The sequence below is a fragment of the Muntiacus reevesi genome, chromosome 7, assembly GCF_963930625.1.
Source record: "Muntiacus reevesi chromosome 7, mMunRee1.1, whole genome shotgun sequence".
In the NCBI taxonomy this organism is placed as follows: Eukaryota; Metazoa; Chordata; class Mammalia; order Artiodactyla; family Cervidae; genus Muntiacus; species Muntiacus reevesi.
The window spans coordinates 85,056,522-85,069,195 of record NC_089255.1 but is presented as its reverse complement, the minus strand read 5'-3'; the positions used below and the strand labels follow the sequence as shown (position 1 = coordinate 85,069,195).

Genomic DNA, 12,674 nt, shown 5'->3' with positions numbered 1-12,674 from the left:
ACTTCCATATCCCAAGTCTAAATTTCTAGCTCCAACCCTTCTCCTAAGCTTTATTTCTGTTTTTCAATAGCTTGACCATCAATTCCCATGCTCACCCTGGTTCTGTGTTATCCATTTCTCAGCTCATTATATCTCCTCACCTTCCACCTAATGGTATCACCGTCCTCCCCAGAAACAAGACCTCAACTTCTCCCTCTTTCCTAACCAGGTGGAAGCCAGGTGGAAACCATGACCCATTGACGGTCGCACAGAGCCTCCCTCCCCCTGTCTCCTCCACGTCAACGCCCTGGTCATCACCACCTCTCACCTGGACACTGGGAAAGCCTTCTTAGCTGCTTGCATTGCCTTTGGACTCTTCCAACTGCCATTCACCCCTCATACTCCTGCCTACAAACAGACATCATCCTGAGTTTCCTGCTCAAAAACAGGCACGGTCTTTCTGCTGCCTCTAAATCAAAAGCCAGGATTCTCGGGATGGCAGTCAAGATTCCCACTGATCCTTCCGGCCCAATCTTTTATCTCGTCTCTTTCTATGTACTCCTGCTTCTGGCTCACCACAAGATTTACCATCTCTGGACACTCTCTGCCATCTTCGCCCCAAATCTTTGCCCCCACAGTCCTTAATTTCTGATTGGGCCCTCCATACCACAACGACCAAAATTCTTCCCATTCTTCCAGGCCTCGCTCAAAACCATGCTTCTTCTGAACCCCCACATTGGAATTAAGTTCTCGCTCTCCCAAATGCCTTTTGCACAGCAGTTATGCTCTTCCCGTGAGAAGTTCCGTGTCGTGGGTCTCTGGTTAACCTTTGTTTTTTTTTAGTAGGCTGCTTTCTGCCCTGGGACTTTGGCTTCTGCGGGAAGGGAGGGTCAAGAAATGGATGAGAGACTGCAGGTGAACTTTTATGTTTCTCTTAGTGAAACTGTATTTATGCAAGCTTGTGAATGCTTTTCAAAATAAAGCAAAACTAGAGAAGGTGCCAAGAAATAAAAGTCTTCTCTCCACTCCCCCAACATGGGGCTAAGAGTCCCAACCCCCACACAAACTAGTTGTATCACTTCCTGGGGACTCTGGTGAAAGATGAAGGAAGACAAAAGGCCAAGGCCACGGGGAGTCCTCCGTCAGGGCTGGGGCTCAAACACCAGAGACTGCCAGTCCCAAGGCCAGCTCTGGATTCCCAAGGGCCAGTCAGGATGCCCTGCACCCCCGTGGGGGTCCCAGGTCTGGGGAAAGAGGTGCGCCCCAGCAAGGCTCTTGAATGGTGGACGTGGAGGCACACGATGGAAGAAGCTCTAAGAGCCTTGGCAAAGAACCACATGAGCAGGGCCAGGTGGGCCCCTATGCAGTGGCCTCTGAGGAGCAGTTAGGCAGCCCCTACGGCAGGCATCCCAGGCAAGGCTGGACCCTGGAGGAGGGTGTCAAAGGACGAGAAGGGCAGGCTGGATGGGAGCTGTTTAGGGAGCACCCAGGAACATACAGGGCTCTGAGATGGAGACAGCTGTGTGCACACGAGTAAGTGTGTACGCACATATGTGTTCATGCAGTAGAAACAGAGAGCTCTGATAAGAGTCTGCTCTGCTCCGCTGAGGCGTCTGGTTGGGATGAGGCAATCAGGAGATGACAGGTGCCTGGGGGTCTCTCTCCTTGCCAAGGGAGTCTGACACTAAGGAGGTCCGGAAGATGCGGTGGGCCAGGGGTCATCCCTCCAGAGTGGGCACAGAGGCTGGGAGGCAAAGCCTGCCCTTCTCTCCGGTGCCTTTTGTTTTTTCCATCTTGGCAAACATGAGCAATGACGTTCACAGGAGAAAAGCAAACGACACGTGGGAAGGACTTCTCTTTCCTCATGTGGCCTTCATAAAAGCATTTTTACAAGCCTGTGAAAGGGGTCCGTTCCTGAGAACTGTGGCAGAGGGAAAAAGGGCCGCGGGCACCCTCCAGTTCCCATTTCACCAACTGGAAAGCATCCTCTTCCCCGGGCCAGGCTGCAGTGGGCAGCTGGGAGTGGGGAGTGGAGGCTGGGGCAAAGAGTTCGGGCCCCAGGTCCGGTCCTGTGCGGGAGACCCGCCCCCCCACCCTCCCGCAGATGAGACCCCCACGGCTCAGAAAATTCAGGCACTTACTTCATGGTGATGGTGTTGAAAAACCAGGAATAGAAGCCCTGGGGGAAAAGGAGAGAAAGTGTGAGAAAGCCAGCAGTGGGACGTCCAAGGCAGCAAGGCCGTGTCCAGGGCTTCTTCCCCAGGCAAGGCTGGGATGGGAATCAGAGCTGAGGGGGATGTCTTTTTGGAAGTCGGGCATCCTGTTACTGGAAGTGGGGGCCTAGAGGGGGGGCCTTGGACTGGAGGGAGAGAAGGTACTTGGGGTGGACATCACTTGCTTTCTGTCTGTCCCTCATTGCTTCCTTCTGGGAAATGCCCCTCCCTCAGGCATGTGGCCCAGTGGGCTGTCCCTCAAGAAGGCTTCTGCCAGTTGACTAACAGGGGCATGACCCAAGTGGGGCCAAACAGAATGCTCTTAAGGGGACTGATATGGCATGGCTTCCTCTGGGTTCTTGCATCCAGTCAACACCAGGCAGCCTGGAGGGGCTTGGCGAGTCTCTGATGCCACACGCAGCAGTCTGCCTGAGAAAAAAGCCCAGTCAGACAAGGGAGGACCAGAGAGGGATCCTGGCGGCAATGCTGGACTTCCTGGATCCAGCTGGACCTGAAACAGACACTTCTCCTAATTTCTCCACACTCAAGCCACACATCACCCTTTGGTTATAACTGTAAGCTTGTGCTGGGTTTCTTCTGCACCTGAGTCCTGTCAGTTATGCCTTTCTCTCAGGGTCTTGCTGTCTGGAGTTCCTGGGTGAAGGGAAAAGGTGGCCTTGGCCAGAGACTCGGAGGGAGGGGAAGCCTGGAGACGGAGTCAGCTTGGGAACTGTGTGCATAAGATGGGTAGAGAGCCGTGGCTCTAAAAGCCACCAGATGTGGTAGCTGGTTAAGTCGCTCTGATGCACGCTTGCTCCTGGGATTCCAGAGGGTTTGCCAAAACCTTAGAAAAGATTGCAGTTCCTGACTGACCCCATTTGAGTCACGAGCACATCAGTGAACTGGGCAGCCCCCTTCTCAGTTGAACCACGTGGATTAGGGAATAGGTATTCAAAATGAGGTGATGGAGGAAACTCTTGAGAGTTCCTTGGACTGCAAGGAGATCAAACCAGTCAATTTGAAAGCAAATTCACTGGAATATTCACTGGAAGGACTGATGCTGAAACTGAAGCTCCAATACTTTGGCCACCTGATGTGAAAAGCCGACTCTTTGGAAAGGTCCCTGATGCTGGGAAAGATTGAAGGCAGGAGGAGAAGGGGACGACAGAGGATTAGATGGTTGGATGGAATCACCGACTTGATGGACATAAGTTTGAGTAAGCTCTGGGAGTTGGTGATGGGCAGGGAAGCCTGGCATGCTGCAATCCATGGGGTCACAAAGAGTCGGACACGCCTGAGCAACTGAACATTTCCCCAAAGGAAGCAACGAGAGGCTGGTGAACGTGAAACAAAAGGAAGTGCCTTGCTACCTCTGGTGTAAAGGCCCATCTTCCAGGCCTCCTCGCTGTGTTGGGTGGGTTGACAGTGGGAATGCCTATCCGGGGAATCATTCCCCTAGCTATGACCTAGGGAACTAAAACAGGGATAAAAGCCTGGGTGTGAGGCAGAGCAAGGGGGACAGGGTATGATGGTGGCAGCGGCGACTGGGAAAGTCCCAGGCAGGGGGTGCATTGCTAGACAAGACTGGGCTTGACTCTCAAGACTGGCCACCCCTCCCCACACAGAGGGGCTTTTCTCCATTACCACATTTTTCCCCACCACCCACCGCTGGGCCAACTCGTAGTTCATTAAGACAGCAAGCACATTTGCTGACCGACCCTAGTGGTGATGTGGAGCGGAGGACCACCAGTGAAAGGGCAGAGGTCATGAGTAGAAGTGTAGTCTCTACACTCGTGAAGAGATGTGTGAGTGACCATGTGTGGATCCGTTCTCTCTTTCTCTGTCTCTCTCATACACACACACACACACACACACCACAGCTCTGAAAGGCATAAACCATTCTGAAAACTTAGCAGCTGAACAGCGGGCCTGAGAAGCAGACGTATCTTCTCTCTTCTCCCCGCCCTGAGGAAATGGTCACAGGCTCCCAGGAGCCAGCTCAGCTGACAAGATTGAGTCTCGGTGGTCAGTCCTGACCCACCTTGGTGGCCCCATCCTCCCTGATCCTGCCACGCCTGTCCCGACTTGCTCGCGGCGCTACGGGGAGACTGGCTGGCTTCACTCATGCCGCTCAGCCAGGCTAGAGGCTCACCACCTGTCTGGGACCCCTCACCACACTCCCCCCTGTGTGCAATTTCCACCCTCATCTGTTTGACTGCCTCACTGCTGCCATAGTGATTTACCTTCTAGATATTTTTAAAATAAAATCTCATTGTGCAGAAAAAAGCCACTACAAAGCCAAAGCGATGTTTCCAAAGGTAAATCTGAGAATCACCTTGCAAGGTGGGCGAGACTGTCCTCATTCGAGAGAGGAAACCTCCAACACATGAACTGTCTGAGGCTCCTGGCCTGGCCGGGGCAGGTCTTGGCAAGGAAAGGGACCGGTCTCTCGGAGGGATGAAAATGGAAGGAATAGGGTTGTACCTACTCACTGCCTCCAGCAAATATGTATCAGATACTAATGACACGACAGGGTGGACCGGGTACGTGAGACCACTACAACACTGGTCTCAAGGGGGAAAGTGGGCACACTTGACTGACTAGAATGGGGAATTGTCACAGTCTGGGCTAAGAGCGCTGAAGAAAAGGAGTGCGTTTTCTACGAGGCTATCACAAGAGATCGGGATCCAGATGGAGCGGACAAGGATCCCGGGAAAGTGGTGCTTGAGCTGAAACCTGAACAAAGCGTGGGTGTGTTAGCCAGAGATGGGCCAGTGGGGAGTGGGCAGTGGGGAGGGGGAGAGCAGGTGAAGGGCGTGAGGCGAGAAGGAGGGTCGGAAAGATGGCCAGTGTGGTGGAGGGCAGGGCAGTTGGGAGGGAAAACAGAGACCGGACGGGTGCGCAGGAGGCCCAACCACGAGCCCATGGCAGTTGATTCCAAGAGCATTAGGAAGCCCCTGAACGCTTACACAGGGGGCCCCGTGTCCCTGTTCATGGAGTTCACTCTGGATGGAGTAGGTGGCATGTGGGGACCGAAAGAGATTGATTGGAGGCTACCATGCTCATCCAAGCCAAAGACTGATGGAGGCTGGACTGCGGGATGGTGGGAGAGGTGTTGAGAAACCTCACACACCTTGCACACACCTTGTGTGCAAGCAACACAATTTGGTGACAAGCCGGCCATGCCCAGGGGCCTGGACGAGAGCAATGACACGTACCTGAGTGGGTGATGGGAAGAGTATGAGACCAGGGGTCCAGGGATGGGTGGTGGTGGGGGAGGAAATCACAGCATATTGAATTCGAAACACCCTTACAATATTTTGAAGGCCACTGGATAAATGGAGCCAGAGCTCAGAGGAAGGTTTAGCTGGAGATATGAATTTAGGAGGGATCCATGTAGAACTGGGGGCTTCCCTGATAGCTCAGTTAGTAAAGAATCCGCCTAAATGCAGGAGACACCAGTTCGATTCCTAGATCGGGAAGATCCGCTGGAGAAGGGAAAGGTTACCCACTCCAGTACTCTGGCCTGGAGAATTCCATGGACTGTATAGTCCGTGGGGTCGCAAAGAGTCGAACCCGATTGAGTGACTTTCACTTTCACTTTCGTGTAGAACTGAAGTCGTGAGTGAGTGTGGATGACATGGCCTGGGGCTGGGGGGTCTCCGGGCGCGGAGGAGGCACCAACAGAGGGAAACCCCAGCCAGCAGGATGGCACGGAAGCAGCCGGAAGTGCTTTCCTCTGTCCAAGAAGGGGAGGTGGCCCACAGGCTCAGGCGGCTCTGAGAGATGAGATGAGGACGGAGGGGTCCATTGGACTTTGTGATGTGGGGCTGTGGGTGACCCCGGGCTGTCTGGGTGGGAGCCACGGGTGAGAGGGAGGTGAGCAGGTGGAGACGGCAAGCCGGACCTCTCGTCTGAGTTCCGCTCAAGACCACCCACCCCTGAGCGCCACCCAGAGCACGTTAGCTCCGCCCCGTCGTGTGGCGGGCCCTCTTGCTTCCTTTGTCCTCTGTGCCCTAACCACCGCCATTCTCTTGGCGCCCTAAGAGGCAGCTGGGGTCAGTATCTCTGTATTTCCACTGGGGAAACAGGCTTGGCAAGGTTGAGGCATTTGTCCAAGGTCACGCTGCCGGGAGCGCTTGGTGTGGCCCCTGCTCACGAGCCCGATGCCTCCTGCGCATGCCAGGGCCGCCTGTCCAGAGCCAGCATGTCAGGCCCCGCCCTCCCTGACCCAGGCCCCGCCCTCCCGGCCCCAGGCCCCGCCCTCCCCGGCCCCAGGCCCCGCCCTCCCTGACCCAGGCCCCGCCCTCCCAGCCACAGGCCCCGCCCTCCCCGACCCAGGCCCCGCCCCAGCACCCACCTTGTCCCTGTGCTCCAACTCCAGGGAGATGTCCGAGGGGGATGTCTTCTCGCTCTGCTCCCCATAGATCAGTGAGGTCAGGCTGCCGGCCAGGAAAGGGGAGGTGGACAAGGAGAGGAGGGTCTTAGGCGCCTGCCTCGCTGTCTTGCCCACTCCCGGGGTGGAGGACCAGGGTCCCCTCCCACCCAGGAGCAGACACACCAGCTCTGGGCCTCTTGGGGAGTCGTGATCCAGAATGTCTGAGACCTGAGAGAAGAGTGGCCTTGGGTCCAGAGGGGGCTGCCCTCCGGAAGTCACCTCTGTGCTGGGAGGGATGAGCGGGGCGGGGGTGGTAATGAGATGCCACCTGCTGACACCTGTGCAGCTTGGGCGCGGGTCCGAGCCGCACCCTGATCACAGCAGCACACGACCCGAGGAAGCTCGACCCCCACCCCGGCCCCTCCTCACCTGTCGTTGTGTATAAGCAGAGCCAGGCGCCCGTAGTCCCACGCGGCTTTCCGGAGGAAGGAGTAAACCAAGACGATGACCTGCGGGCCAGGAAAGGGGCAAGAGGGTTCACAGACGCCTTCCCCTGGACTCACCCCTGCATCCCCAAGGGGAAGACTGTCCCTGAGGACCTCAGGGGCTCCCCTCTAAGTGGCCAGCTCTGTCAGGGTAGGGGTCGTGCCTTTTTCAAGGCCCAGCGCCCAGCAGTATCCTGGCACAGAGTGGTTGCTCAGAGTTGGTTGAATGGGATCTGGCTGTACCCGAAGTCCCCTCGTCGCCAAGGTGCGCCCGCCCCGGGCAGGCTGACATTCAGCTGCTTCCCGCCGCTGTGGCTGGTGTCCACAGACAGCTGGGGCCCCGTGTACCCCTTGGGAAAGCTGGACCACGTGCCCCGGCTGAGACCCCTCTGTTTGCCCCCCGCAGTGCCCAGCACTCACCACCCACACGGTGATGTTGAGGAACAGTACAGTGGGGACACCCCCAAAGGGCTGCCCCTTCAGGACGGTGTTCCGAGAGCTGAAGCAGTCATCCACGGTGAAGTTCCGGGACTTCCCCACCATGTTCACGTTGCTCGGCAAGGCAGCCATTCTGGGAGGCTCCCTGCCGAAGAGGGGCCCCGGGTCAGGCACGGGCCTCTCCCCCACACCGTGCAAGACACAGAAGCCGGTCAGGGAGCTGGGGGGGTGCGCTGAGCTTATAACTGGTCAAGGCAAGCCCCTCAGACGGCACGCAGGCCTGTCCTGCAAGAGACCAACTTCCTCAGACCCAGGGCCGAGATGGCAGAATAGCCCAGATACATTGGTAAACGCACATCTTTCTACTTCTACCTCTGTGATGTTTTTCTTGAACAAACCTCACAAAGGTCTCAGGGAGAAAATATTCAGTTTGGAGGAGAGAACCATCACATCACTGGACACCCGTGCAGACACGGCCATTAACAATTGTCTTTATCATCTTACGACTCTCTGGTCCAGTTTCCAGGAAAGGCAAATCACTTATAAGATTAAGTAATGTAAGAATGTAGAGTACCTGGCACACCACAGGGACTTGCTATTTCACCTCAAACTTGACCAGAGAGATCAACACCCTTTCAGGGTTGTGAGCCAATGCAGTGATCCTGAGACTCAGATGCAGAGTTCACTGTCAGGGGCATCCGCATTCTTCAGGCCTAGGTAAGAGCAGAAAGTGTGAGTGAAAACTGGAGGTGACCAGCAGCTGCTTGGACTTATCTGCACAGTGGCTCCGATTTGAAATGATCACTTGTTTTGGCTCCAGACTACTACATCACACCCTAGAGATTCTTCACTCCCATTCAAGAAAAGCAGGCTTGTTTATTCAACAGATATTTGGTGAACAACTGCTTTGTGATAGACTAATAGTGAGCAAGACCAAAAAAAAAACCCCTCCCTTAAGGAATTCTAGTGGGGAGTGACAGTTCAGGGGTGGGAGTGAGGTTAGGATTGTAAAGAGGGTGGTTAGGGAAGGCCTCACAAAGAGGATGCCATCTGAACAAAGACTCGAAGAGGAAGCAAACCATCCGGCTGTGCGGGAAGGGCGCTGCAGGCAGAGCAAAAGCCTGGGGTTGGTGGATGGAGTGGCGGGGGGGTGTTGTGTGGTGGTGGAAGCTTGCCTGAAGCAAAGAAGAGTTAAGGGGCCAGTATGGCTGGATAGGGGGGTGTGAAGGGCGTGAGGGTGCCTGAGCAAAGGAGTGACATGAGGTGACTCATAGTTTAAAGGGGTCACTTGTACGAAGACTGAGTGGGGGTGAGGGCAAGTGGGGGGTCAGTTGGGAGGAATTTGTGGCAAGTCAGGCAAGAGATCTTACTGGGGAAGACTGAAGGCGGGAGGAGAAGGGGACGACAGAGGACGAGATGGCTGGATGGCATCACCGATTCAGTGGACGTGAACTTGGGTAAACTCCGGGAGTTGGTGATGGACAGGGAGGCCTGGCATGCTGCAGTCCAGGGGGTCGCAAAGAGTCGGACACGACTGAGCGACTGAACTGAACTGAACTGAGGCAAGAGATAAGTGGAAGCCTGGACTGGGATGGGAGCCGTGAATCGATGAGAAGGGGGTCAGACTTTGGAAATATTTTGAAGGTGGAGCCAACCAGATTTGCTGATAGACTGAATAAGGAGCATGAAACAGAGGCGTCCAGGATGACGAAGCCTTGTGGACTAAGCAACTGGAAAACTGGAGGTGCTGCTATTGGGTGGGAAAGACAGGACATGCTGGGTGGGAGGTGCAGGGTGGGGGGCTGGGCGCTGGGTCGTGGGCACGCTGGGCAGGCGGCGGGCTGCGTGTCTGCAGTGCAGAGCAGAGATTGGAGACACGAAATGGGAGTGGCCAGTATGGAGACAGATCTCGGGTTTTCCTACTTTCTGCTCCCCTCTCTTTCTGCCTAGGTTGCCCACCATTTTATTACCCCAGGTCACTGGTTAACACATTCACACTAACATGTTTAGCCAAATGCACAATTATTCATAGTTTATATTGAGCACAATATATTTTAAACAGTAAGCCATCTGCTGGAGAGTCAGAATAGAAGCTACGGCATTCCTGGGGTCTCTTGGCCAATGGGGCGGGCATCTCAGCCTTCGTGGGCTCTGGGTCAGCTGCGGCATGAAATGACAGTTCTGCCGGTGGCCACTAGAGGGAGCCCTTGTTGAGGAAGCAGGTGGAAAAAGGAGGCAGGCACGTCTATGAAGTCTGAAGGCCTAGGGGAGAGATTTTGCCTACTTGAATCAGTTCTCCAGGGAGCCTCCCAATCAGGCCTGGTGGCCCAACTCAGCTGCGGGAGTGCTGCAAAGAACAGACGCAGTGTCGAGTCCCCCAGACTTAGGAACCCAAGCTGTCTTTGCTGGTGGCACCCTCCCCCAGACCCCTTCTCCTCCTCTTTAAGCTCCAGATGCTCTTTCTTTATCATGTGTGTTTCGAAAATAGTTTTTCGCCATCTTGCTTGTTTTTTTTTTTTTTTTTTTTCATTTTTGTCATGGTATCTTTTGAAGCGCCAAAGTCACAAATTTTGACAGTCCAATGTGTCAAATTTTCTTTTATGGGTCATGCTTTTGGTACTGTGTCTAAGAAATCTTGGCCTAATCCAAGATTTTAAAGATTTTCCTTGATGCTTCTCTGTCTTAGAGTTTTTGCTCTTACATCAAAGTCTGTGATCCGTTTTTGCGTTAATTTTTGCATATGGCATGAAGTAAGGGTCTAAGCTCATTTAGTGCAGTATGTGGCTGTCCAGTTGCCCAGTGCCTTTTAAAGGAGGGGAACAATTTATAAGCCGTTCTCTGGGCTTTCTGGGGACTGGAATCAGGCCAAGGATGTGAAAGAGCTTGGTGAGCTGCTGTCCAACCACAAGGACTCGAGACTGTTATTATTTGGTTGATGCTGTGTGTGATGAGCCTGGGAAGGGATTCCTGGGCTGTGAAGAGCCCTGGTTCCCATCTGGATCTAAGAAGGTTTTGAGTTCTGGATGCTGTTCTTTTTACTCATCAACTTCCACTACGTTAGTCTCTCTTATTCCGAAAGAACCGCCCCCTCTCTCCCTCTGTTTCAACCTTCCAGAAAGAAGGACTGCATACTTACTATAAGCCAGGCATCCTGCCAGGCTCTAGGGACCTGGCAGACATGGCTCCCACCTGCATGAGGCTCCCAGACTCACCGGGGAGACACACAAGCACACGAGGCACATGCCTCTGCCCCCCTGCACTCCCATGGCCCGGGGCCGTGGGGAGGACTCGCCAGCAGATAGTCTACACAACCTTCTGTGGGAAAGCGACCTCTGTGCCGGGACAGCGCAGTGTGGTGGGGAAGCAGGGGCAGAGGAAACCGAGCTGGCAAAGACGCGGAGAGGAGACAGTACAGAGGTTTGGGAAACTGAAAATGAATACTCGCACCTCCCGTGTCAGACGGGTCGCTGGTCTGTTCTTTCATTTGTTCATTCATTCATTCAACAAGAATTCATTGAGCATCTACTCTCACCAGGCCCTGTGCAGACTCTGGAGCTACAAACATGCGTTCCTCCTCTTTAGGGAGTTCACAGCCTTTGGGATCCGGGGAGAGGAATGCTGTTGAGAAGCCTGGCCCAGGCTGTTATTCCGCCTGGGAGGACCCAGCTACAAGGTTCCAGCTTCTAAATTTAGAGTGGGGTGGAATCTAGCCAGCAAGATTGGGTCAGGTGTGGGCTTTCAGCTTATCTGCAGCCCAGCCTGAAGGGGAGGTGAGGAAGGAAAAGAGAGAAGACAGTCTCACCCCCACCTCACTACCATCCTCAGCTTTCTCAGCAGCAAGCAGAGGCAGTAAAGAGGGAGGCTCTTGCGTTGCCATGGAAACACGGAGTGGCACCCAACCTTTTCTCCTCATACCTACACCATGCCCGGACCTTCGTCCTCCCTTCTTTCCAGAAGGCAACCATTCTGGAGGTAGAGCTAGCTCTTGAATGTGAAAAAGAGGACAGAAAGTTTTCTGGCGACCAGAGCATCAGCCCCTGAAATAATAAAACTCCAAATCCGAGGCTGTTAAAGGAGCACAGAACAGGGGCAGCAATCTGCCTGGTGCAGCAGGCATCAGGGAACTCTTCTCTTTGAGCATGAATTTCACAGCAGAGCACAGGGACGCTAGCTATTCAGGGCATCTCTCTGAAGCCAGAAGGCTCAAGTCCCAGAACCACCCTTGTTAGCTGTGTGACCATGGATGGTGACCTCACCACTCTGAGCCTCAGTTTCCAAATCTGGAAAGTGGGGATAATAACAGAACCGCCTCTCAGGGTTACTGTGAGGATGAAACAAGATAATTTACACAAAGCCCTTCACGTGGTGCTTGGGAATCTATGTGCTCAAAATAAGCCAGCACCGAGATCACTGTCATTAGCTTATTTGTGAGATGAGCAGCCCAGATTGGACCATTCCTAGACTCCTTCCCCCTACTCTGCTCTGCAACAGGCAAAAGGAGAGATGGAGAGTGAGAGAAGGACTTTACCGGATCCTCAAACTGCAGCCTGTGGGTGGTGCTGGTTCTGCTCTTCCTGGACATGAAAAGTAAATGTCAGCCTTGCTTTTTGGACCAAGCAGGGGCAGCGAGAGAGGATGCTGAGGCTGGCTGGTGAGTCGGGAGTCTCAGGTCCGGTCAGCTGCACATCTTACCTGATAGGAAAGTGTGAGGCCTTCCTCACCTCCCATTTCCGCCCCACCCTAAAACATCTACTTCTAGTTTTATTGATTACACCAAAGCCTTTGACTGTGTAGATCACAACAAAATTGTGGAAAATTCTGAAAGAGATAGGAATACCAGACCACCTGACCTGCGTCCTGAAAAATATGTATGCAGGTCAAGAAGCAACAGTTAGAACCAGACATGGAACAACAGACTGGTTCCAAATTGGGAAAGGAGTACGTCAAGGCTGTATGTTGTCACCCTGTTTATTTAACTTATATGCAGAGTACATCATGAGAAACGCTGGGCTGGATGAAGCACAAGCTGGGATTAAGACTGCTGGGAGAACTATCAATAACCTCAGATATGCAGATGACACCACCCTTATGGCAGAAAGTGAAGAGGAACTAAAAAGCCTCTTGATGAAAGTGAAAGAGGAGAGTGAAAAGGCTGGCTTAAAGCTCAACATCCAGAAGACT

General features: G+C 53.9%; 1 protein-coding gene across 1 annotated transcript in view; it reads right to left on the bottom strand.

The window, feature by feature from the left end:
* TMEM63C (transmembrane protein 63C) overlaps window positions 1-8,075 on the bottom strand; it is a 33,411-nt gene extending 25,336 nt beyond the window's left edge. The window contains exons 1-5 of the mRNA XM_065941723.1: window positions 8,068-8,075; window positions 7,476-7,638; window positions 7,000-7,079; window positions 6,553-6,634; window positions 2,121-2,158 (exon numbers count right to left, since the gene is read on the bottom strand). Of these exons, the coding sequence (XP_065797795.1) occupies window positions 2,121-2,158; window positions 6,553-6,634; window positions 7,000-7,079; window positions 7,476-7,625 (350 nt within the window). The 5' untranslated portion in view covers window positions 7,626-7,638; window positions 8,068-8,075. The remainder of the gene's footprint in view (window positions 1-2,120; window positions 2,159-6,552; window positions 6,635-6,999; window positions 7,080-7,475; window positions 7,639-8,067) is intronic.
* Window positions 8,076-12,674: the final 4,599 nt, after the last annotated feature.